General features: G+C 42.8%; 1 protein-coding gene across 1 annotated transcript in view; it reads right to left on the bottom strand.

Moving 5' to 3' along the window:
- Positions 1-27,524, bottom strand: part of LARGE1 (LARGE xylosyl- and glucuronyltransferase 1) — a 366,765-nt gene that overhangs the window by 267,420 nt on the left and 71,821 nt on the right. The window contains exon 2 of the mRNA XM_053253740.1: positions 6,303-6,604. Coding sequence (XP_053109715.1) covers positions 6,303-6,604 — 302 coding nt within the window. The remainder of the gene's footprint in view (positions 1-6,302; positions 6,605-27,524) is intronic.

Genomic DNA, 27,524 nt, shown 5'->3' with positions numbered 1-27,524 from the left:
GGCAGTATATAACAATGATAAATAAAGAAATACCTATCTCATTGCTCACACATAATTTCATATAATTTATTAACTCCTTAACAGCATTCATTTTGGGCTCATCTATCTGTGGGACTCCATGTCACTATGAAAACTGCCAATTTCTTCATGCCCCTCCTTCCTGCTTTTTAATCAGTTTCTGAAATATAATAAAAACCTGTTATCTTAATCTGTGAGTGCTATTTTTTCTTAGAAGCCTTTGGTAATGGATTTTGTCAACAGTTTTTGTTTCTTTTAAAAATCAAAGTATTTCTCCGTAAGGACCTTTGTTTATTGCATAAAAAGAAAAACAGATTAAAAGAATCAAGCGTTTCAACGTCAAAAACATCAGCTTCAGCGTTCTTCCCACCAAAGGTCCTTAAGGAGAAATGTGAGTCATCTTATCACGTGTATTGCATCGCCTGTATATCAACTAATATAAAATTCCAAGTATATAAATGGACTGGATTGTCCCTATCTACATATATGTTGATATGCCTCCAGAATTCCAGAAGACTGGTGAAGCAGGACCTTTTTGGCCAAAGCCTCCCCAGTTCTTCTTCAGCAAGATTTGTTCCATATGTTTAACAATAAATAACATCTTCTGCCAATTTGCCTGGAACAGACATTAGACCAATAGGTTTGTAATTTCCCAAACTCCTGCTTGGTTCCTTTTCAAAAACTAGGGTAACATTGGCTTCAAATCCTCTGGTAGGGAGGCTGAATGCAATAAAAAGTTTCATATTTTCATTAAAATACTGTACCACCAATTTCACATTCGAGTTCTTTAAGAACTTGTGGGTAAATGCCATTCTGCTCCAGTGACTTGTTAATCTGTAAATTTGTCGACAAGCTTTAAAACTTCATTCTTTATCACCTCTATGTGACACAGCTTTTGGGGTTATCTTTCTGAAAACAATGGCTCATATGGGGGCTCTTTTCAACAGCTTTCACAGTATAGGCTGATGCAAATAATTCATTTAGCCAATCTATAATCTCCCTGTCTCCCTTCAGTACTTCTTTCACACCTTTGTTGTCTGAAGGTCCTATCATCCCCCTGGCCAATTCCCTTCTCCTGATGTATTTAAAGAATGTTTGTTGGTGGTTTGCATGCCTTTAGCAATTTACTTCTCCAGCCAACTCCGTTCCCAAAAGGTAAAATGGGAATCATAGTAATTTATTTCCAAAAGTTGTTGCAAGGTCAGGTACATATGAATCAAAAATGTGTATTTTTAAACACTAAAAGGTGCTGCGTAATTTATCAACGTTGCAAAAATCTATCATACATTGATCTCCTAATTCATAATGCAATGGATTAGGGAGAGGACAAAAAGAAGTGCAACCATGAGCTATTTAAAATCAGCCCCCCCAAGTGTAAGGACCTTTAAGCTGCAACGTGAAGCAGCAAAAGGAACAGAGGTTTATACAGTCAGGTCTATAAACCTTTAGTTATATAGCACTTCTCAAAATGTGGCCCTCAAACCTTAAAGATTTATTGACCACAGCCAGCAATTCAGGACTAGCAGAAGTGTAGAACGGTCAGTTTAACTCTTTGCCTTCTACAGAGTCTTTCCCTTACTTCGCTCCCCCTGCCTCCCCTTTTCCCTGCAAACTCTTCTAGATCTCAAGGAAAAAGCAGCTCAGACAATCTCTGACTATGAAAAACAGACCATGGAGTGGGGCTGGGGAGGAGAGAAAATGCAGCCAGCCATGTAAACACATTTACTGGCATTTCCAGTAATAGGATAAATAAAGAGAACCCTGAAGGCAAATCTGATAATAGGAATGTTTAAATTACGCTTACATTCTGTCACTGAATTTCTACGTGGATCTTTTTAGAGGAAAAAGCGAAAACTATTTCATTATCAAAATACTGTGTGGTTAAGATAGGTGTACCGCAAATATAGGGAAGTTTCATGCTTTACATAACCATCGCCTGGGGCATAGTGCTAATCCCTGCTGAGCAAGTAAATTTATTGGTAAAAGCCATTATAATCTGGAAGGCCCTCTAATCTAGTCCCTCTTTCAAGCAGCTATTCCCTTGTCCAAAATTGGCTGTAGCATCACATATCCTTGGGCCTTAAAAGATTCAGCCAGCTAAAGCTCAGCATAACCCAAGGAAAGTGAGAGCTTTTATTTGCTTAGAGACTTTTCATTCTTCCAGCAAAGAAAATGACTTTCCCTCCAAGTCACTATGAGTGGTTAAAGTTTTGAATTAGAAAAGTAGGCTATAAAGATGTCTTAATAAATCATAAAAATGGCTACACAAAGACTAAGTTACTCATGAGTAGTCCCATTAAAATTAATGTGACAAGTTAGTCATGATTAACCTGTCCTATTAATTCAACATGCCTACTCATGAGTAATTAAAAAAAACCCAACCAACTACCCTCTAGTTTAAAGTTGTTCTGCAAGGTTTCAAAAGCACCTAGAACACTGAGCCTGAAACTAGGTACTATGGAACCTGCATAGCTGCTGCCAAAAATGTCCTTTACATGATCTGCTATAACAAGATTGTGGGACAAGAAGACTGCAGTACATTTGTTACAGAGATGCTGGACATATCACAATCAATGGTCTATCAATGGCCACTAGTCTGGTGGCTATAGGCCACCACCTCCAGCCTCAAGGCAAGATGCTTCTGAATACAAGTTGCAGGGGAGAAGCACAAGAGAGAGGGCATGCCCTCAACTCATGCCTGTAGGCTTCCAGCGGCATCTGGTGAGCCAGTGTGTAGGATGCTGGACTGGATGGGCCTTGGGCCTGAACCGGCAGGGCTGTTCTTATGTTCTTAAATGTTCATTTTTAGTTTGAAATTTTAGTCTTTAAGTTCTAAACAGTATTTTCTGAATACTGCATCTCCTCCTCTTCAGCAGAATATCTAATAAATGGGACCCTTGGGTAATACTTGAGGAGCCAGGAGGCCTGCAAGTGCAAAATGGTTAAGAACTCCTGACCTTAAGAGAGAAAAGAAGGAGCTGCATTCCACAGTTTCACTTGGGCAAAGAGAACAGCTATACCCTTCCTCTCTAGCCAAACTGGGAAGCGGATTAGGATCATGCCCCCAGTAACAGTGGGCTTCCCAGAACCACCACAGCCCAGTGCAGGATGATCCCTGCTAGATGCAATCCTACATACAATTGCTTTAGGAGTGAATATTACTGAACATACTGGGACTTACTTCTGAGTAAACATATATTGGATTGCAACAGGGTCCTGGCAACCACAAGTTTTGACTTTGCTACCAAGGCCAACCAATATTTGTATAAGTCTGAGAATGAGACATGAAGCTTTGGGCAGCAACCACATCTTGCAATGTCTAGTTGCTGACCGTAAGAAAAGATGTGGATGTGTGCCCTTGTATTATCTGACCCATTGTCTTTCCTTCTGATTTCTATAAGAAAAAAATGTTAATTGGATTCATATTTGTAAACCCAAGGATTTGATAATTTCCCCAAGGAAGTAAAACTTTCAGTACTACTTATCTCAGCTCTCACTTCTGTTATAGCATAAGATGTCTCCACCTCTGCTCCTATAGAGTGTTTCCACCTCTGCTCCTATACATAAGGAGTCTCCACGTCTGTGCCTAGAAAAGCTCTCAGAACCGTACTATGAGTATTTATATGCCACTTTTCAACCAAAGTCCTCAAAACAGTTAACATAGAAAAATAAATAATAAATCAGTAGAAGAGACTGGATACTCCAAAAGATAAGCAGCATATTCTTTTGGAAGGCAAGTATTTGTTTTGTAATACATAACTGTTCCCTTGATAAGATACAGCCTAAGAGAATATAGTGTTGTGTTAGATCCTTCATTTTATTTTCTGTTGGAAAATAAAAAAGGGTGCAGAGCTACAAATTTGAGCTATTTCATTTCATTTGCAGTGGTTTGTTGGCTGGTTAAAGTTGTTTCATTGGTGGGGAGGGGGGATTTTCTGTCCAGCTGCTCCAGTCTGTACTGAGAAATTAGGAAAAGAGCTTCCCAATGGCTGCCAGCAGCTATTTTCAGAATTTGCTGATATCATTGTTTATCGATTTATCCTTGGCTTATTCTGTTAAGCGTTCTCAAAGAACATACTTTTCTTGTGTTCAAGTGGAATATTACATTCTTTATGGTTTTGTTTAAAGAAAATAACCCGAAGGACTTTGATTTGCAGAATGAGAATCAGGGACAATTATGCACACACCTTGAAAGAAATTACACAATGGGGAAAGTAGAGTTTTATAATTGCCATTGTATAGTTGCAGATCTTTAAGGAAACAAACACAATGGGGAAAGTAGAGTTTTATAATTGCCACTGTATAGCTACACATCTTTAAGGAAACAAACATTCATGAGTATGTTCTAAGATTATGGATGGCCTGCTAGAGTCACAGGATCTAAGAAACTGAGAACTGTCAGATGGTATATGGAGAAGCGGTATATGTATAGAGCATGGGAGATATCAAAGCTAGATGGAAGAATCAGAGCATTTTATGGAAGCAGGAAGAAGCTATCATGTTACTTTTTATTGCCAATATAATCATCACTTACACAGCATCCAAAATGCTATGTAAACACCACAGATATTTGTGTCGAAAAGTAGTATGCAAACTCTGATAATAATAAAGAGCAAACTACTTTACAACCCATATCTTATTCATCTCCCCCAAAACCCTATAAAAGGGTTCTCAAAATCTGTTTGGCAAATGAGGAATTGAGGATAAGTACTAACTACTAGTCCCAACCTTCTCTCTATATGGGGCATGCTTGGAAGTGTTTACGTGTTAATATATTAAAATTATCAATGGCCAAGGTTGATCAGACTTCCCATTGGACCTCAGAGTTGACAATACAGCAAGATGTATGGGAGCTAAGCAATGCAAGTGATACTATCAAGATCTCCTATGGACTCCTTACCAGCATTTACTAAGTAGCTGCCCTTGAACATTATCATCTTCCTGCACTCTCTCTTAACCCACAAAATCAAATTGTCTTTTTTCTTTACTGCCACTTTCATTTCCTAACTGTATTTGAAGGAGTTCTATATATTTTAGAGATGCGCACAAAACAAAATTTTCAATTCATTTTGAATTTGAACTGAATTTTGAAAATTCATTTTCAATTTGAATAAGATTTGAATTTGGTCCAAAAATTCAATTTGAATTTGAATCAAATTTGAATTGATTAAACCCTGTTTTTGCACCTTTTTCTAAACCATCAGGGCACCTGAATGGTTTAAAAGTGGTACCGAACTACTCCTGAATCAAATTTGAATCAAATTTTAAACATTCGTTTCAAATTGGAATCGAATGGCCCTTTTAAGGGGTGATTCGGTTTGAATTTGAATCACTCTAGTCACCCAGATCTGAGTAGATTCTATTCGAGTTCAAATTAATTGCACACCCCTAGTATTTCTTTGTATTTTTGTCCTAATTGTATTTGAAGAACTATAATTTGGGTAAAAATAGTATAGAGTATGTACAGCTAAAACCAAATTGTGTATCATTGAATGTATTTGCACACTTGTTGCACAGCATAATGCAGGTGGTGCTGATCCACCCGTGCAGTTGTGGGTTCATAGTGAAGCACAGCAGTCTTGTGCAAAAGTGCAAATACTTCAAGAAGCATGTCTGCACTCTAGAAGTGTAGCTAGATCAGAAATCTGTCACTGACAGGAAAGCACCATGTTTCTGCTCTATCTAGTGCTTCCAGAGTGTGGGCACACTACTTGAAGTATTTGCACTCTTGCACAAAAATGAAAAACCACTAGTGCTTCACTATAAGCCAGCATTTGTGTGAGTGGATCAATACTGCCAGCATTATGCTACACAACATGTGGGCAACTGCATCCTCACTGATGTAACTTGCCTTCCCAAAATGAGATACCATACTTGGCAAAGAAACAGTTTTGCTATAGTGCATGCTGAGAATGTGGTAAGAATAGCAGGCCAAGGTCCTGATAAAGCTTACTGGCCCTCGGGTAGTGTCTTACTGTGGCTGCCATTTTTTTTTAATTATTTACCATGCATATACATGCTCTCTCTCTCTCTCTCTCTCTCTCTCTCTCTCTCTCTCTCTCTCTCTCTCTCTCTCTCACACACACACACACACACACACACACACACACACACACACACACCACTTTATTGCAACAGTCATGAGCAGCACCCAAAACATGGTTGAAAAACTGTCCCAGAAAGAGACTGCCTGCATGTTTCTGGCTAGTGCCATTTGAAGGAATAAGCAGGACGTATGACTAGTTGTGTAGCAGCACAGAAGACTGGATAGGAAAGTGTCTCACCTCGCACTTCTCCACTGCTGGCTGTTGTCCACACTCAGAACTGTTCCCGGCCACAATGCCAGCCCGCAGGCTCTCACTGTCCCCAGTTCCTTCCTCCATGGAATAAGTTTTTGAGTGATTCCCTCGACGATGGGACAGGTTTCGGCTCTGCACCAGACTGAGCTGTTTGCGAAGTGCTCGGTTTTCCTCTTCCACTTCCCGCATGCGGACCTCCAGGCTCTCTCTTTCACGTTGACTTGTGGCTGTATAACGAGGGCTGTGGGGCTGCGATTCAATTGGAGACAGTGACACTGGCTTTCCATCTGAAGTGGGAAAGGACAAAGAAAACATCAGTTGATTGAAGAGAATTTGTCATTTATGTTTCAAAAAAGTACACATAAACTCCCCCACATACCCCACCACCCCAGTAAATCCTCTGGGTTCCTAGGGATGAAAAATAGGTAATGGCTTTGCATAACATTTGGCTTTTTCTGTATGATCACATTTTCAACCATATCCCTGGATTTGCCAGTTTTCTACAATAATTGGTTAGGTCAATTTTCTACAAATATTGGTTAAACTTAACCAATTATTGGTTAAGACATTCAAAATAAGAGCTAAGGTATAATCAAGTGCCTGCACTTGCTATGGCAAAAAACAGCATTCAGTTGCCTATACCAGTTTGCCACTGGCAGCGTAACTACATCACCTTATTGCATAATTTGGAAGTGCTTGTCTTTATTTAAATATTAATAGGTGGTGTGTTTTTATGCCGCATTTCCACTGTCACCTTTTATTTTCCTTATTTTTCCAGAAAAGATTAGCAAAAATGATTTCTAGGAATTCATTATGACACAGTGAGGTTGTGCACACAACCAAATGAGTGGGCGGGACGGAGGGCAGGTGGGGAAACTCCTGCCTGCCTCCCAAGGCAGGGACCCGGAGGAGGAAGGTCTCGAGCGTCCCTCAATGCACCACGCCAGGAGTGCAGTACATTGAGGGATCCTCCCTCAGCCGGGTGCTCTTGCAGCCCAGCTCTGAGAGTGTGTGGGCTGTCTACAGCCCACACACAGACAATACCCCAAAGCTGGGGTTAAGGAGGGCACTCTTGTGCTGTCAAACCCAGGTTAAAGCCTCGGGTAAAGGCAGTGCCAGGTAGTGGTGTGTCCGGACCAGTCCGGAGCGATGCAAAAGGCCTCCGGACAGGTCCGGAATTCGGCCGGTCCAGCGGTCCGGCGGGGGGGGGGGGGTTGTGTCGCTTTAAGGGTGGGGGTGTAGTATTTACTCCTCCCGCCGTTCTTCCCCCTCCAGCGCTCGAATTTAAGGTAACGTTTTTGGGGTGGCAGAGTTCCTCCCTGCTGCCCCTGCCCCCATTGTTGGCTGCAAAGCTCCAGAGCAAGTAGAAGCTGGCGCCACACGTGTGGGCGTCACACACAACGTGACGGGCATCACACGCAACGCGACGGGCACAGGCGTGGCGCCAGCTTCTACTTGCTCTGGAGCTTTGCAGCCAACGATGGGGGCAGGGGCGGCAGGGAGGAACCCTGAAGCCCCAAAAATGTTACCTTAAAGTCGAGCGCCGGAGGGGGAAGAATGGCGGGAGGGGTAAGTACTACCCCCCTGCCCTTAAAGCGACACTCCCCCCCAGTGCCGGACCACACCTCTGTGGTTCCATGCACATCCCTAGTGCCAGGATAGGACTCGATCCTGGCTGTGCATACAGGCAGCCCAGCTCAGGCTGGGCCACTCAAGCCTGGGTTTAGCTGCCCGTATATGTAGCCTCAGTAAATAGCCTATAAAAGGACACCCCAGCAACTTATCTGCAGGTGTAGTGTGCTTCCATATAATTTGTTTTGTTTGTTTGTTTGTTTGTTTATTTATTTATTCGATTTCTATACCGCCCTTCCAAAAATGGCTCAGGGTGGTTTACACAGAGAAATAATAAATAAATAAGATGGATCGCTGTCCCCAAACGGCTCACAATCTAAAAAGAAACATAAGACAGACTCCAGCAACAGTCACTGGAGGTACAGTGCTGGGGTGGATAGGGCCAGTTACTCTCCCCCTGCTAAATAAAGAGAACCACCACATTAAAAGGTGCCTCTTTGCTGTGTTGGCAGGGGTTTTACTACCATTTTAACATCTCTCTCTCTCTCTCTCTCTCTCTCTCTCGGACAAAGTGAATCAGAAGGAATTTTAATCAGTCATTGATGATATACCTAGTGTAACTGTTAGGTTAGCATGTATTTTCCACCTTTGGTGACCCACAGCTTCCCCCCAAATCATAAGTCTCCCACCCAGGTGGTACAACTAATCCCCTGGCAAATGGACTTTTTCGTCTGTATGATTAAGCACTCAGTGCCTTCAGGTTCCACCAACTCTTGAGAGAATTAACCTCAAGCTCATTTTCAAGCATGTGATTAAACACTATTCTTGCTATAGATATATTATGAATATATATCTTCTTTTTTTTTAACTGCATAAAATTTGGGTTCTTGGGCTTGGGTTGTTTTTTTGTTTTGCTCCTAATGCTCTGTCATCCCACCACCCCACTGGTTTTAGGATACACTCCTGATCATACAAAGCAACTTTCACAACATATATTGCATTCAAGAGACCAATTATCATTGCTCAAAAAAGAACCCATAATCAACTAGCCAAGAGTTGTAATTACATGAAATGCACCCAGAGGAGGGCAATTTTATTGCCTGTTCCTGGTGTGTTGTTGCCCACGAGGGTTTAGATAGGAGAATCCTGGCTATTCGCAAAGGAGAAATACATCCAACTTGTGTGTATGTGATTTTAAATAGAACAATATCATCAACAAAAATGTTTGACAGGGGAATGTATAATGCCCATTCCTACAGTAAACTAAAAAGCCCAAACCACTACTAAAACTAACTCGCCACTACCAAATGAGGTCTTGGAACCTTTTGCAACCTGTGTTTTGATAAACAAAACCAAACTCTTCACAAACTGTGTTGGAAAACATTTTGTTCTGCAACAATGTTTAGAGCTTCTCACCTGTGTGCTTTAGAAAAAGGTTGCACTTAACACTCCATCCCTCTGTGCCAGAATACAGTTAAGATTCAGTAACCTTCAATATGTCTAGGGATATTCTTCATTGATTGAGCTTCAATTTCATATTTATTAGTCTCTCAGCATTGGTGAAATGTGTGCAGGAACAGACAGCACAGACAAAACATGATGGGTCACATTCTGACTAGGGAACAGCTCTGTTTACATGAAGGTAGGGGTGTGCACAAAACTAGTTTGTCCAGTTGAGTTCGAGTCTAAACCAGACTTGAACTGGACCAAACATGTTCAGTTTTGGCACCCCAAACTAGAACCCCAGCTCGGCTTGAATTCTAGCCCGTTCTGGATTCTAAAGCGTGTTTAATTTTTTTAAAAACTTACTGCCGGGTTCGGCAGCCTCTGGGGTGTGTGTGCTGGTGCTGCCGTGGCTACAGGAGGGTCTCCAGTGGTTCCCCCTCCCCCCGCCAGCCAGCCTCCCTTGAGCTTTTTTGGCCCTCTTGCGGTGGCCATTTTGGAGGCTGCTGCACATGTACCATTTGCATGGCTGGGTCACCCAGCACATATGTGGTGTCCTACAAAATGGCCACCACGACCACAGAGAGGGCCAAAATGCTTTAGAACCTTTACACTTTAGAACCCCGAGCCTGCCCTGAGATGGCCCAGGGGGGTTGGCTCGATCTCAAGATGAATCGGGCCCAGTCTGGCTTGAGGGCAAGCCGGTTTGCACATCCCTACATGAAGGGCAGATTCTCACTGATCTCCTCTGCCCCTGGAAGTAGGTCCCTGAGGGCTACGCAGTCCAACAGGGATCCACTTGCAGGCCACAGGGAGTGCTTCTGGGGCAGAGGAGATGTGCAAAAATACCCCATGCAAACAATGGAGTTGCATTAATCCAGAATACAGCAGCAGCACCCATGCTTGAAGTGCTGGTGCTTCCTTAATATATCAGCCTGTGAAGATTGGGAAAATATTTTGCCCAAGCTGGTACCAAATTTGGAGTTCTGGTATAAAAGTAATATAGGATAATAAGATGAAGGGCGCACACATGCAACTCATTATCACCATGACAATCCAAAATGATAAAAAAACTGGTAGATAAAAGAACTTTCCAGATATTTCAAATTTTCCATTCTTCTCTCTTGTATATGGTCCCTGTTTATGGTCATAAACTTTACCCAGATAATAACTGGGTAAACTGGCCTTTGGCCATAGTGACTGGGGATGATGGGAGTTGTAGTCAAACAACATCTGGCAACCTAAATTTGAGAACCCCTGCCATAGGGGTTCTATGACCTCTCCTATTAACTTCTATAAAGCAGAATATTGACAAGTAATGCTTTCTGATTATCTGTGATGATAATCTTAACATTCAAATGTCTTAAAATCAGGGTGATTTTTATTTTTTTTTTGAGACAGTCCTGGCTCCCCCAAAAGCAAAACTGGACTGTAGTCTTGAACTGTTCTAAGGTTTTCATTTTTAATGTGTTTTACGTTGTTGTAGACAGAAGTTGGGGGGGGAGGGTCGGTCTACAAATTTGAAAAACAAAAACAAATCTGAAAAATAAACTAACTAAACAAACATGTAAATAAATATTATCAACCCAAGAATCTAAATAAGTGAACATTTGTGGTAGTTATGCTCATTACACATCACACTAAGATCTCCTGGACTAAAACAGGTTATTCAAATGCTCAGGTTGCTTTATTGAAGAAGGTACTGAGGGCTTCGAAAAGGAAACTGAGGGTTAAGCATAAAACACAATTTCTACCTGGTCTGCAAAAAGTTAAGATTCATTAAGCACCTTAGCTTGTGAAGCAGTTCATTTGGCAGTCTGTCACTAACCTGCAAGGCGGCAGGATGCCCGGTGATGCAGGCTCCCATAACAGATTCTTTTTTACTTGCCTGAATAAAGTCTTCGTGAGAAACCCAGCCTGGACCACTGGGTCCCAGAGCATGGTCTAAGGGTACATGATACACAGCCACCTTCCTGAAGCTAAGCAGGTCTTGGTGGGGTCAGTGCCTGGATAAGATATCCACATATGCCAGCTTTTGGGATGGGGTGGTAATTCAGTAGTAGAGCATCTGCTTTGCATACAGAAGGTCCCTGGTTTTATTCCTGGCATCTCCAGGTAAGGCTGGGAAAGATTCCTGCCTGAAACCTTGGAGAAGATGCTGCCAATCAGTGTAGACAATACTGAGCTAGATGGACCAATGGTCTGACTTGGTATAAGGCAGCTTCTTATATTCCTATGTGGCTCTCAAACCATGAAGACAACTTTCATTGAGGCAGGTCTCACGATCAACGAGACCCGCCTGGGGAGGGTGAGCGGGGAGAGCAGGCTTAGCCCACTCTCCCAGCACACGAGCAGACAGTCTGCTCTGGGCAGCCAAAGCGGTTGCCCACACAACTGCCAGCTCCGTTACGGAGCCGGCGGGTACTGGGGGGAGCGGGGTCTGATTGGCCCCCAGAAGCTCCAGCATGCCCTGTGTGAGCACGCAGGGCATGCTGGAAAGACCCCCAGAGCCAGGAGATGGCTTTTTTCCTCCTCTCCAGGTTCTCCTCATGAGTAGCCATGCCACAGAGCTGCGCTGCAGCTACTCACGATTTTTAAAACCAGGTTTGTGGAGCACTTGCTCTGCAAACCTGGTTTAAGGGCAGAGGTAGTTAGGCAGGTTACCCACTTAGGAGTCACCGGGCTCGCAGCTGAGCCTGGTGGTTCACACGATGGGAACGAAATCAGGCTGGCTTCTGCTAGCCCGATTTTGTCCCATCATGTGAATAGCCTCATTATGTAAGCAGTTGTTTGGGAAAGGGGGTAGATAACCAACTCCTTTAGCTGAACTTCCAAATCTGTTTAAGCGTCTTAAGAGACCAAGGAGGTGGGATAGCAAGCTGAATCCCACAGTTCCTCCCCAAACCGGTGCAATATAATCTGCTCTGGATACTGTTTCACAGTCCCCAGAAATATCATTTTACTTTCTGTGGGTTTTCCCCTCAAAAGATGAACTTAAAAAAACATTGAAGTCTTGTGGTCATGACCCTCCTCTACAATTCTGAACTGTCTGACCACAAACAATGAAGAATGCTAAATGTAAGATCTGTGAAATGTTGAATGCAACTCATGGAGATTATTCATGAAAAAGTTACAGGCCCTTTAAAAACACACACACACACACACACACACACACACACACACACACACACACACACGTCGTTCATAGGATAACAACTAATGTACCAACAGAATTAATCTTTCATTCAAGGCTGAACAAAGCAGGAGTCCTGGCTCCTTGATTTAGGAAGGGTCCCACACAGTGAATTTAAATCAAATCTGTCCAGGAAGTTTCTTAATTCTACAGAGCAATACACCTCCAGACCTATCTGTATAACCCTGTATTTAGCATGTGCAACAATTCAGATCTTTTTAATTCTCTTGGTGGTTGGATTAAAAAGAGATTACATCCTACTAAATATATTGATTCATCTACTGGTTTTGCTCTTTTGTTTGACTTGTATTTTAATATTGGGTGACATACTGTGCAGGGTAATGTGGACAGTTCTCAACTGCCTGTGCTGCTGTGGGCATCTAAATTAACAACAGTGAGAGAGATCTTGGGTCAGGGTGGACAGCTTGTTGAAATGTTGACTCACTGTGCTGCAGCTGTGGGGGGAAAAAAAGGCAAATTCCATGCTAGGGATCATTAGGAAGGGGATTGAAAATATAAATGCTAAGATCATAATGTTAATGCCCTTATACAGATCTTTGGTGTGGCCACATTTGGAGTACTGCAAACAGTTCTGGTCACTGTATCTTAAGAAGGACATTGTAGAACTTTAAAAAGTGCAGAAGAGGGCAGGCAAGATTATTAGGAGTCTGGAACACCTTTCTTATGAGGCTAGGCTACAGTATTTGGGGTTTTTTGTTTGGAAAAGAGGTGACTAAGGGGAGACATGATAGCAGTGTACAAAATTATGCATGGAGTAGGGAGTAGACAGAGATAAATACTAGAACCAGGGGTCATACCATGAAACTGAAGGCCATGAAATGTATGGCCAACAAAAGGAAGTTCACACAGTGCATAATTAATCTATGGAATTCTCTGCCATGGGTTATGGTGATGGCCACTAGACTGGATGGCTCTATAAGGGGATTAGATAACTACACAGAGGACAGGTCTATCAGTGGCCACTAGTCTTGTGGCTATAGGCCACCTTCAGTCTCAGAGGCAAGATGCCTCTAAATACCAGTAGCAGAGGACCAACTGCAAGATGGAGGGCATGCCCTCACCTCTTGCCTATGGGCTTCTCAGAGGCAACTGGTGGGTCATTCTGTGAAACAGACTGCTGGACTAGATAAGCCTTGGGCCTCACTGTAATAAAGAGCCACTGCTGTCCTACCCCAAGCCTGAAAGGAGCCCCTTAGGAAAGTTACTGAGGACAGCTGACTCCAGCAAACCTCACTTGCCTTCCTGTTGCACATGGTGGGAGCCGACAGCCTCTGCAAGTCTCTATGAAACTGGCAATGGACTAACAGCTGCAGCCTGATTGGGCAGGGCCAGATGTAAGTGGGTGGCTGGGAGGGATTTTAACTCCAGCTGTCCTTGCCTTTCAGGGGGCATGTGGTGGGGAAGTGAACAAATTAGTTTAGCTTCTCCCAGACCAAATTAACTGTAGAAGGTGGCACATCTCTTTCCACCTGCTTTGCACCAGAAGCAACCTGTGAGCCCTACAGAGCAAGAGTGACAGAACCTCTGGCTTCCTGCTGCCTGTTGTCACTAGCTAGACAGATGTTTAGTACTTTCCCATTTTTTGGTTTACTTTTCTTATTACATTGCTGGCTTTTGGCAGCAGTGACGGTTAATTCCTCCTGTCCAAAGAAAGAGAAGGAAGCTCCAACATGTTGCCTGCCCTAGAAATGCACTTGTTTCCATGTTCTGGCTCTATCTGTGCCTTGAGTTTGAGCTATCTCAGTGACACCCACGGTCTGAAAATGAGTAGCAAACCAACAAAAACATCCAGAAGTTCTAAGGTAAGCAGATCCTTCTGGCAATTTTGATGTGTAAGGACAAAATTGAATAAGAAATCACAAGTTATTCGGAGTCTTTGGGTTGAAATTGAAATCTTTAAAGATTCAGCTGTTCACGCAGGCTTTTAACTGATACTTTTTTGGTTGTTTTTAATTTTGTTTTAGAATATTGTTTAAAAAAATTTAAATTGTCATATTTTAAATTTGTTTTTGTTTTTAACTAATGTTTTAATGTTGTTTGTATTTTGTTGTAAACTGCCCAGAGACGTAAGTTTTGGGCAGTATAAAAATATGTTAAATAAATAAATAAATAAATAAATAAATAAATAAATAAAGTGGGCAGACAACACAATACTTGCACATTTGTGTTCATGCTTACTCTGAGGGCGCATTCAGATATCACACAGAACCTCAGTTAAATCTTGGTTTTTCACAATGTCCCCAAGTTTTGGGAGCACACACTCCCTCCTTCCCTGCTCATGTGATCTTTGGAAGAAATCAACTTTTAGACTGCAGTTAAAAGCAAGACCAGTAATGACTTCCAAACGTTACTCTAACCACCTTCTTTGAAACAAATAAGATATCTAATTCAAATCCTGGGTTCAGATCTCAGTTTATTTCAAGGAAGTTGGTTAGAATATACCAAGATTGGTTGATTCAGGCATCATGACAGGTTTATTTGTTTCCTTTTAAGCACAGTTCCAAATAGAATACTTCTGAGTCTCGTATGGCCAAGAAAGCATGCAACTCAAGAGGCTCATGGACATAGTGCCCCTGGTGGCACAGTGGTAAAACTGCCGCCCTGTAACCAGAAGGTTACAAGTTCGATCCTGACCAGGGGCTCAAGGTTGACTCAGCCTTCCATCCTTCCGAGGTCGGTAAAATGAGTACCCAGAATGTTGGGGGCAATATGCTAAATCATTGTAAACCGCTTAGAGAGCTCCGGCTATAGAGCGGTATATAAATGTAAGTGCTATTGCTATTGCTATAGTGTGGAACCAACATTTAACTGTGGTTCCGCATGATGTGTCAATGAACCCATCATGTAAGTTTCAGTACTCAGCTTATATGTTTCATTCTGAGCTGGGTGGACTGAAGGGGATTTTTAAAGAGGTAAAGCAAGGGAGGAGTTCCTCTTGATTTGGCATGGCTACATCTGTTCAAGATATATCAAATAGTCAAATTTGTTAAGAAAAGTTGTGTGTGTAAATTTTAAAAAGCTATAGATATAGATATGCAGGGCTAACGTGTCTATTCATCTCTGACAAGTGTAAAATCAAGGGTGATGAGTGAAAAATGCTGCAGATCCATAGCCAGATTCAGACATTCAACCCCTGCCCCTTTCATTGTTTCAAGGCAACCGCCCTGCCTCACAACCCAGTCTCCGCACCTTCCCAGGCCATCAGCCTCCCTCAAACTTAGTTCAAAGTCTGGAATCAGAGCTACTCAAGAAAGGCGTGGACTGTTGTCACATCAGTTGCTGCTTTCACTACAGCCCTTGTTGCGGGGCGAATGTGCACTTCTTTTGCGTTGAGGACAGTCCAGCCATGTCATGAAAAGGAGAGGGGAAGGTCTTCAATCACCCTCACTTTGGCTGGTGCCGGGTAAGTGCTCCCACGCTATGATTGGGTGAGCCATTCAGCTCCACAATACTCTTCCGTGCTGCTATGCCTTGCCTTCCCCCTCAGGCATTTTGTAGCTGGTGGGAGTGTGGAGCACATTCCCACACAAGCTCTACTGCTCCATGCAGCAAAGATCACTCTGAGGCCGGGACTTGTCCCAGCCTCCGAGACACCGACAATGCACTGTGCACAGAGTGCAGTATACTAGGGGATTCCCCCAGGAGACAGGCGCTCTAGGAAAGCAGCTCTCTGCAAGCAGCTTGTGCTGGCACATGATCTTCAGAGTTGGGTGTTTGTGCCGTTAACTTCGGCTAAGAGGTAGCCTAAGGAGCTGGGTTTAGCGCTGCAGCGACTCTGGGATCCATGTGGATCCAGACAGTTCTCACAGGCAGCCAAGCCCAGACTTGGCTGCTCATGAGAACAGCCTCATTGATTCAGACTTTGTTGGCTGACACTTCCGCTGCTTATGGACTTTTGGCTTTAGAAATTGCCAGGACAGAAGTCAGCTGCTGGGATAAGATTGTTTTTCCTCACCATTGGCTGGTTTAATATCTGCCTCTACAAAGCGATCACACAGCATGCTAAGAATCTCATTCCCACACCCACTGAGAATTTTTATACCCCCATGTCCTACTTTAAGTTTATAAGTCACTCTGAGGTAACATCAGCTGGAATTAGAGAATGCTGCCTGATGAGTTGTTTTGACAGCAGCCTATAGGACTTCTGAATGAAGCTGAGCAATTTCCTCCAGATGTCTGCACTGTAAACAAGGCATCTTCTAATTCTAATAGAAATGAACCTCTGAAAACATTTGCATGCTTATGGGAGAAAGGTGAAGAAAACAGTCTTGGATCTGAAAAATGTCACCTGACTAGATTTTGTAGGTAGAACACTTCCACATGTGGGTTCTCCTTGCTTCCATCAGAAGCAAGGTGCTGACAGCAACAGCAAGGTGTCAGATAGCATGACGGTACTTTTCTTCCACTCTAAACTGAAGTAAAAGCAGCATGCTCTTTTAGCACACTTTTAGCACACTAACCGACCAAAGGCTATTTTGGGCTGCTACAAAGTCCAGCCCCACTTCAGCAAAGCAATTTTAAAAAGCACACTAGTTTGAGAAAGAGCAACAAATAAATGTGTACAGGCGCCATGGAAGGCGGAGACATCTCAAGCATGCTGTATTGTTGAAATTATATCCTAGATGTGAACCTTCTGGCTCCCATTCTCCAAATTCAATCCGGCTTACAAGTTACACGATTGCTCCCTTCTATTATTTGATATTTGATGGCAAATATCATTACCATATTTATTATTAGCATGTTAGGAATCACATAGAGGTGTGTGAGCATGTACATGTATGCGCCCCCCCCCACACACTCAATAAATATTGGGTTACAAATACTGACTTACAATAGCAAAATTGGCTTTGTTTATGCAAAAACCAAAATCTCAACCATTATCAGCCCTATTCACAAGCCAGTTAGCACATTTCATTGGCACTATAATGGTTTATGTTCAGTAATCCAGAGTCCATATACCATGAATATCTGGTTCACATTTAATCTTGTGTTTTTTTTCTCTCTGCTCCTGCTGATCTCCAAGAGACTCAACATAATTCATAGGGGGTGCAACATGGGCGGTTGGGGAGTCATGTGATGTGCCTCTGAGGGGCCACTCGAGGCAGTGGGGCCCCAAGACGACTGCCTCCCCTTGCCGAATGGTAGTTACGCCCCCGATCCAGACCAACACACAGGTCTATGCTGTGTGGCAAGCAGACTCACAACATTATACCCTGAACACCAAAATGAACCCTCTCCCTCTCTCTCTCCCTCATACAGACACAGACACATTTAGACATCGCACAAAATTGGAGTTACAAGTGGCCAGGGTTCATGTAACTATGTATCTGAATGTGTGAAACTTCAGTTTATACCCAAACTCAAACAGGTTTCAGTCAAACATCTCCAATTTGAACTCTTGGTTTGATATAAGAGTTCGCTATTTGGGCCTCTGGTTTGCAGCTCCCTCTGTTATGGGGGTGGAACCAGTTCTGTGTGGTGTGGTGTGGTGTGTGTGTGTGTGTGTAAGAGAGAGAGCGCAAGAGAGAGAGCACGCATTCGCAAATAGGGATAGGAACTAGGGACATTGCTAGGGGTTGTATGCATGCATATATATCAGGTCACAACATAGGCATATGTTAAAAATGTTTCTGAGCTAGGGGGATATGTGTGCACAAGTATGTGTGTGAAAGTGTATGCATATATGAAGAGGGTATAATACTATATGCATAGAAGGGAAAGAAATGGCATGCTAAGAATCTTGTTTATCTTGTTTTCATCATGTCCTTAGTGTTTTTCTGCAAAAAATATATGTGGGGGACGAAAGAAGATGGGGAGCAATGAAGGAGGCCCATTTTCACTTTCTGTCCCTAGGCCCACTCCAACTTTGCTATGCCCCTGAGCCCTGATCTGGCAGTTGTTCTCAGACACCCAAGCCATTTGCTTGCATGACTTCTACGAGATCAGAAAATGTCTGCTACAAGATCAGAAGATGTCTCAATTTAAGATAGGTCTTAATCCTTCTCTAACTTAACTTGTGCAAGCCCATTTGTATAACCTGTTTGCATGAATCAGGCTATTAGACAAAGTAGTTCCTAACAGTAAAATTGTTACTGTTAATGTACAATTGTACAATAATGTACAATTTCTACAGAGGAAGCCACTGGTTAGGTCTAGACAGGATGATTTTGCTAAGTACTTTGTCATGTTAGGGCAAAAGTGTTGCCCTAAAACGTTTGAAACCTTCTTAAAGCCTAAAAAGAAAATGGTACAAACAACAGGACAGGGAAGGGGGAAAGAACATGGAACACCCATTATTTGTAGCCTGTTGCAAAGCCCATTACTTGTAGCATTATAATTGTGCTGCAATGAAAATACTAAAAGAAATCAAGAAGATACCTGCACAGCTGCTATGTGAAAAGCAGAAGTATCAAAAACTGAGGACACTGAAAAAACTGAGACATTGCCATCATTTAAGCTATGGTATCAACATTCAGCACCTTAAAAGAAAGCCCCAATGAATGAACGACTTATTTCGATAGATCTCTACAGGAGGCCTTGACGAATACTCTTCAGATCTAGCAACCAGCCCAACCAAATTAGGAGGAAGAAAGTGGGCACGTGACAAAATTATCAGTGACTGACACTGTGGGGAGGGAAGGTAAACTGGCTTCTCCTTATCCTCTTTACCAGTAACATATTTAGATCAACAACAGGGCTGTCTGGGACAAATACATATTTTATTCCATAATTCCACCTCTGAATTATGGAATCCATAGTCTTGCTGTCATGGTTAAATTTCTAGGTGCCATTTGACTCTGGAGCCTGGGATTTGTCAAGCTCTGCTCTATAATCCATGTTCCTCTCAAAATGTACATTTAATAATGAAATACAATAGTACTTTTCAATTTTCTATGGAACACTGCATTGGCTTAAAAAAATATGGTGGCACTTGAAGATGAACCATTTTACTGCAGCAAAAGCTCTCTTAGGCTACTTCATCAGATGTATTAAGTGCTATCCAAATGAAGATCTGATGAAGTGGACTGCAGTACATAAGAGCTTTTGCTACAATAAGCTAGTTAGTTTTTAAGGTGTCACAGGCCTCTTACTTTGTTGTTTTTGTTGCTGCAGACCAATAGGGCTACCCCTCTGGAAGTGATTATATTTGCTTAATAGATGTTAGATCTATTACTTATTTACAAAAGAAAACCAAACAGGGGCTTACATGCTCCGTAGTGTAACTCAGGCAGTGCAGACCTAGATGTAGAGCTACAGGGCTCTAAATCCTTTTGCACCCTTTTGTACAACAGTGTCACCAGGTGGTGACACTGTTGCACAAAAGGGTCAATACAGGCACTGCTGACTCTTGCATGATCACACGAGGGGTGCAGCTAGGGGAGAGGGGGCCCGTATTCACCCCATGTTCAACCCTCTCTCCATCAGCTCCTTGGAGTGAGGCAGATAATGAACAAAATAGGGAGGGGTGGACCTGGGAGGCCCTCGGGAGCCCGGATTCTTTGAACCCATCCACTCAATTATAGCAACATCCCTGGTACTTTGTGCTGGTAAAGTGCTGGTACTTTCCTTTGGTGCAATGGCATTGCCAGGTGGTTTAGAGCCCCATTGCAGCATGTGCAGGTCTGTACCACCTGCATTACGCTGAAGGGCACATCAGTCAGTAAATGGCTGCTAAATACCATATTATTTCTCGGTCTCCCATGCAACCACTCTCTTTTTTTACCTTTCTTTTGTCCCAATACTTCTTCTGCAACTTACTTTTCCTGACCCTGGGAAATATACTTCTTCAGAACTCTATAGAAAGAGAACACTTTAAAAGAAGCATTCTCCTCCCTCCCTTTCTGCTGAACGTGGAGCCAAAAAGAAAATAACATTTTATCAGGCTAAGCACTGAGTGAAAAATAAGATTTTATCAGGGGCTTGGCTTGAAAAAGATAACATGTTATCAAGAGGGGAGCTTGGCAAAGATAACACATTATCAATATCAGGAGTGAAGCTTGGGGAAAACAGTGTGTTAATGCCTATTAGGTTCTAAATCAACCATCTGTGCTCTTGATGAATTGTTATTTTCTCAAAGCCCCACTACTGCAAAGACATTGGGTGGTTCAGCACACTAGGTCTCAGATACCTCTTAGTAGGATGGAAAACGGGGGAACAGAGAAGGAAATACCTCTTGCAGGTAAAATAGGCATTATCCCTGCCACTTTCGAAATAAAAATGTGACAAACTAGGACCTGATTCGGACACAACGCAGAGACATAATTCATTCCAGGCTTCATGTGACAGTCCTTAGCCTTAGGTGCATTAATGTCCCCTCGTATGTGTATTTATGACTAGCAACTCATCTTCACAGAACTGTGAGAGTCTTTGTAGCACCCTTCTCATACCAACTAGCTTTCTTGATAGTATAGCCGCATCATCGGCATAAAGGAAAATCAAGATGGGTTTACCAGCCAGCTTAGGCTGATGGATTTCAGGGCTGTCCAGGAGGGGAATTAAAAAATTAATATAAAAATTGAACAAAAAGGGAGCTAAAATACATCCTTGTTTAACCCCCTTCTGCGTAGCAACCGGTTCGGACAGATGGCCTTTGTTATTACACTTTACTCTTAATGAAGTGTTTTCATATAACATGTGGATAAGAAAGAGTAATCATGGGTCTGTAGAGGTGTTGGCCAATTTACTCGGAAGTTGTGATCTAGGGATGGAATCAAAGGCAACTTTAAAATCAATAAATGCTGCATATAAAGAGGAGGAGGGTTTGTTGGTATACTTTTCCGCCAAGTGTCTTAGAACCAAGGCCTGATCTAATGTAGATCAGCCGACTCAAAAGCCAGCCTGTTCATCTCTAAGGATGTTATCTTGTTCCACCCAATCAGTAAGCTTATTACAAAGATGCCTGGCATACATTTTGCTAACTATGCTCAGCAGGCTTATTGGGTGATAATTAGATGGGCTGGAGTGCTAACCATTCTTATAGATAGGGACAACAGCAGCTGTATTCCGTTCTTCCAGTATGCAACCTACCAGGTCACTATAGGAAAAGAGATTTGCCAAAACTGGGGCTTACCAATGAAGATCTGCTTTTAATAACTCCACCAAGATCAGGTCCACTCCAGGTGCCTTGCCTGATTTTAGCTGGGCCACTAACCTTTGTATGTGAGGAGGGGAAGGATTCCCTTTCTGGATCCTTGGGTGATTTTATTTTTGAATTAAATTCAGAATTCAAACCCAGGTGATCCTAGCTTATTCTAGTCAAAATTAAAAAAAAAAAAACAGGATATGAAGCTGGGATTCTAGTTAGCAATTTTTTTCCTGATAAATACTTTTAGAGACAAGAGTACGGAAGCTGAGAATGATTTGTCCAAGACCAGTCATAGAGATGTTTCCTGGGCAGGAACTTGAACACACACCTCTCTCAAAATCCTACACTTTCTTCCTCACATTAACAATCCTTGGATTTGTTTGGAGGGCAAATGTGTACTGGAGGGGTGTGGTATAAATATTTTAAATAATAATAAGTAATAATAATTCAGTTGAAAGTGTCGACTCAATGTGCGGCAGCTGTGAAAAAGGCCAATTCCATGCTAGGGATCATTAGGAAGGGGATTGAAAATAAAATGGCTAACATTATAATGCCCTTATACAAAACTATGGTGCGACCACACCTGGAGTACTGCGTACAGTTCTGGTCACCACATCTTAAAAAGGACATTGTTGAACTGGAGAAGGTACAGAAGAGGGCAACCAAGATGATCAGGGGCCTAGCGCACCTTTCTTACGAGGCAAGACTACAACACCTGGGGCTTTTTAGTTTAGAAAAAAGACGACTACGGGGAGACATGATAGAGGTCTATAAAATCATGCATGGCGTGGAGAAAGTGGAGAGAGATTCTTTTCCCTCTCACACAACACTAGAACCAGGGGTCACTCCATAAAATTGATTGCCAGGAGCTCTAGGACCAACAAACGGAAGTACTTTTTCACACAACGCGTGATCCACTTGTGGAACTCTCTGCCACAGGATGTGGTGACAGCCAACAACCTGGATGGCTTTAAGATGGGTTTGGATGACTTCATGGAGGAGAGGTCTATCAATGGAGAGGGCTGTGGGCCACCTCCAGCATCAAGGGCAGGGTGCCTCTGAGTACCAGTTGCAGGGGAGTAATGGCAGGAGAGAGGGCACGCCCTCAACTCCTGTCTGTGGCTTCCAGCGGCATCTGGTGGGCCACTGTGTGAAACAGGATGCTGGACTAGATGGGCCTTAGGCCTGATCCCGCAGGGCTGTTCTTATGTTCAGTACAGACTGCAATACTATAGAGGTTGCATTAGTCACTTTGAGAAAAACAAGGTCTCACAAGAAGTAAAAAAGTTCAAAGAAAGGGTATGGATACAGTTAAAAAATGCAGGGGTGTTCCCTCTAATTGAGCCTCCAGGTCAGTGTTCCCTCTAAGAGGGATTCCCAGATGTTTTTGACTACAACTCTCAGAATCCCCAGCTGCAATGGCTTTTGCTTGGAGATTATGGGAGTTGTAGTCAACAACATCTGGGAATCCCTCTTAGAGGGAACACTGGTGTGGGTGTTCTTTCCTCACACATCAAAACCAGCCTTGGGTTGGGTGAAGGGAGATTCACAGAGTTAAACCACAAATATGTCCATGTTTGCAAATTGTATGTCATGTTTACCTTCTTTACAATAATGCTAAAATCTCAGCAATCAGCATGGTGTTCCATTCAGAGTTTTCTTGTATACAAGTACTTTAAGGTTGCTTTTTCAAGATTATCCATCCATTCTGATGCATGTCTACTCAGTTGTAAGTTCTACATTATTCCCAAGCATGTAAAGGACTGCAGTTGACAAAAAATGGTTCTAAAATGCATATCATGAGGTTATTTAGTTATTTGTTGGTTTGATTTGTATCTCACTCTATCCCATAAATCCACAGAGGCTTACAGCATTTTTTGAAATAATCCTGTCACCAGGAGCTCAGTCTAAAAAAAAAAAAAGTTCTCAGAGGGGAGGGATCAGATCAGGGGCATAGCAAGGTTGGAGTGGACCCAGAGACAAGATTTTAAAATGCCCCCCCCCCCCGAAGCTCAGCTCATGAAGTAAAAATTGTGGACAATGCAAGTCATTTAATGGTACTAGAGAAAGACATGTTGTTCTGGTAGCTCCAGGTCTTAACACTCACATCAATTTTGGAGGATGAATACAACTGAAGGAAGCCCGGGTGGGTGTGTGGCTGGGGGAGTCAGTCATGTGACTTGCCTCTGGCAGTGGGCCCCCAGACAACTGTCTCCCCTTGCCCTATTATAGTTACGCCCCTGGACCAGATGGCAGTTGGTTGTCCTTAGTCCAACAGAGGGGCCTTGCTGCTATTCCTCACTTTCTGCTGCTGCCTGATGGAAACTCCTGTGCAAGAGGACTTGGTTCGTCTTGGAGGAGAGAGGCCAGATGGCTGTTTTGCAGGGTTTGAAAAATCCTAGGCGCCAGGGAGCTGTGGCACCTAGATACTGAACTGTGGTGCTTAAACCAGGTTATTCAATTGAAGAATTAATTAAGAACATCTTCATTTGTCCCAGGCAGGCCTGTTTTGGTTTTATGTTACTTATAAAGGCCATAAAGAGAAGCCCATTTACCCTCTTCCATCCCCACAACTTCCATCACCAAGTTTGGTAATTTTGTCAAGTGTCCATTTTCTGGCTCCTAAATTTTTTGGGCTGGCTCCCAGACTCAAAGAAGGTATAGAAGGTCATGTATGCAAGCTCACAACATTTACTAATATGTACAGTTATAGGTAATTCATTCCTTCAGAATTGTGGACAACCCCTATGGTTATCATGAACACCACAGACTGGCAGCGGTGGTGGTGGGGATACAGGTCCCTGTTACAAACAGAGTGGGGGGAAATGAAGAAAGAGTTCCACGAAATACTTGTTTAAATATTTTAACAGTGCACAATACTGCTCAGAAATACGTTTTGGTAAATCTGCAAAAGCATGTCTCAGATACACTAAAATGACTATGAGCTGGCATAGTAAACATCAATGGACCCCAAAAAGGCTAACTCAGCACCCAGATGTGGTTAATTCAGATTCCCCTGCTGATGAATAGCCTCAGCTGCTCATCAGCAGACAACTCCAGCTGCTAATTATTGAGTTAAACTTTTGAGCAGCATTTGCCTATGCAAAGGCCTCTTTTCCCTGGTGATGCAACTATGGAGGCTGGAACTGATGTTCTGATTATGCTTCATTTCAGTTTTGGGGGACAAAGGTGACAGGGTGTGCTTTGCATTTCCCGGGCAGTACTAAGAATATAAAAGAAGTTAAGCATTCAGCAAACCCAGCTACACACCCACAAGCATGTGCAGAAACAGAGAAACTCTTATGTTCACTTACACTTAAGAATCAAAGCATGTAATGTATTAGTGAATATTCTTGCAAGACAACACCATAAAATAGGAATATTGGGGTTTTTTAAATCTACAAAAATACCAATGTATTTTGAAAGACAATAATAGGTCTATATCAGTGATCTTCACTATTTTTCAAGCAAGGGCCACTTTCAGTGTGAGAGCCATTTCCCACTGTGCTGACCGCCACATAGTATAGTGCTTTTCTCAGGGCTGCTAAGGTCCTTTAAGAGAGACTGAGCCATTTCAAGAGCTCTAGGACAGGGGTGGCTGGGGATGATGGGAGTTGTAGTTCAACAACAGTTAGAGGACCAGATTTGCCTGCCCCTGCTCTAGGAGGGAAGCACTGGAAAGTAGGGATGTGCAAAGAGGTTTGATGTCAAGCAGGTTTGACATTGAACCAGTTTCGTTCGAGGGTCCAGTATTGAACCGAATCGTCTCCCAGTTTGGTTGAGTATCAGACCAACCGCTCCCCGCCGGCCGTTGGGTGTGTGTGCGATTTTTAATTTTTCAAAAGAATTTTTGTACTTACCCCTTCTGGGGGGCTTCTCCTAGGCCATGGGTGGAGGTGTGTCTCCGGATGTTCCCCCTCCCCCTCCTGGCTCAGAGAAACCTCTTGAAGGGAGTAAGTTTAAAATGATTTTTTAAAATAAAAGATTGTGAGCTCCCCCTGAACCGGACCAAACCAAGATGGGGGCTTCAAGGGGGTGCCGGACCGAACTGGCCCAGACTGGGTCTGATTTGGACCCAAACCAGGCCAGCTGGTTTTGTGCACACCCCTTCTGGAAAGGACTACACTTCCCAGCACCCTATGCAGACCTTCTAAGATGGTGCATGGGTTCAAGAGGGCCCTTGATTCCCTGAAAGAAGTCTCTCCTCCAATGCTGAGCAAAACGCAGTGCTGCACAGTGAGCATGGTCATCTCTGCATGCTGCAAAGGGTCTGTGAAGAATATTTAGTATTTGGCCAAAGCTTCACACAGACCCAACAAACAATTAGCCAGCAAGGCACACTTAGGGTTGATGTGGGCCACCACTGGCCTCTGGGCCTTACAATGAAGAACCCTAATCGATATACATTAAACTCTACTGTCATACAACAATCATCCTAATAGTTATATATAGGAGAACCTTGTTACTCGCGGGGGTTGCATTCCTCGCCTACTACCGTGAGTAACAAAATAGCAAGTAATGAGGCACTATGGCTCTGGGGAAAGGGGGGTTAGGTTCCAGAATGGAGGGGAAATGGCCAAACAACTTACTGTGGCATGCTCCACAGGGTATGCATATGCCCAGGAATCCCCTCCAGGCCCCAGGAATGCCCCCAAAGGATGGAATGCCCCCCAAACAGTGAAAAATCGGGGGGGGGGAGTCTTTAAAAAAAAAAAAAACAGAAACAAGCCACAAAAAGGCTTCTTTAGACAAAATAGCAGACAGAAGTGACCTCTACGGTCACTTCTGGTCTTCTAGGGACGGCGGATGTGTAGGTTTTAAACCTTTGGTATCTTGTACTGGAAATGAGTATCTATTAGATACCCCGTGGATATGCAGAACTGCAAATGGGGTTCCACGAATAATAAGCTTCTTCTGTACACATAAGGCTGTTCCACATTCCTTGTGCACAATGGGTCAGGAGTAATATGAGGCACTTACAAAAAAGAACTTGCCTGCCTATCACTGTCCACCTGTCAACTGCAAGAGAAGAGTCCTATTCACATGTAATATTCAGCACTTGTGTTACGTTGAACACAGGTACAGCAGTACACTTCCTATCCATATCCTGCTTTGAGGGACCTGTACCCCTCAATTTTAATTTTTTAAATTAATACAGGTACAGTCATTCACACAAAAACATGTCCTTGCATACAGATGTCTGTACACAGGGATAATATAATGTCTGAAGATGGCTAAGATGCACAGTAGTCGCTGTAGATGTTGGGGATGGGGTCATTGCTCAGCAGTAGAGCATTTGCTGTGCATGCAGAAGGTCACAGGTTTAATCTTGGATATCTCCAGGATATCGCCGGGAAAGATCCCTGTCTGAAACCTTTGAGAGCTGCTACCAGTCAGCTCGATGGACTACAGGTCTGACTTGGTATAAGGCACCTTCCTATGTTCCTATAATGTAAACTTCCATTTCAAAGAGGGAGGCATATTCCTGTTCAGTGTAGCACACAAAACACAGGAATCTGAAGATTTCATAGTGAAATTGGTACCTTTGGGTAACTTGCATGCCATCCATCCACTCCCCTTCATTTGTCTATATGCTCTTTTCATAAGGGTTTGCATTTATGTTAATTATACTTGTGTAGTGGTACATATTCATCAGATGAAGCTCAGAAATCACCACTGTGAGAAATGGAATAAAGAAGTGCTCCTAGATAAGCAGAAACCATGTCTACCTATGAAATTGTGATTGTGTAATTGTTGCGTGTGTGTGCATTTTTTAAGGCTTAGGAGGAAGCAAACCAAATTACACCCAATGCATTCATTCAAGAAAATCTAATTCTGATCTCGAAATACTGCAAAGACCCGATTACTAAATTGTACAGTAAGTAATTTTGTT

This window comes from Hemicordylus capensis, chromosome 5 (assembly GCF_027244095.1).
Source record: "Hemicordylus capensis ecotype Gifberg chromosome 5, rHemCap1.1.pri, whole genome shotgun sequence".
Taxonomy (NCBI): Eukaryota; Metazoa; Chordata; class Lepidosauria; order Squamata; family Cordylidae; genus Hemicordylus; species Hemicordylus capensis.
This window is presented reverse-complemented; position numbering and strand designations above follow the sequence as displayed.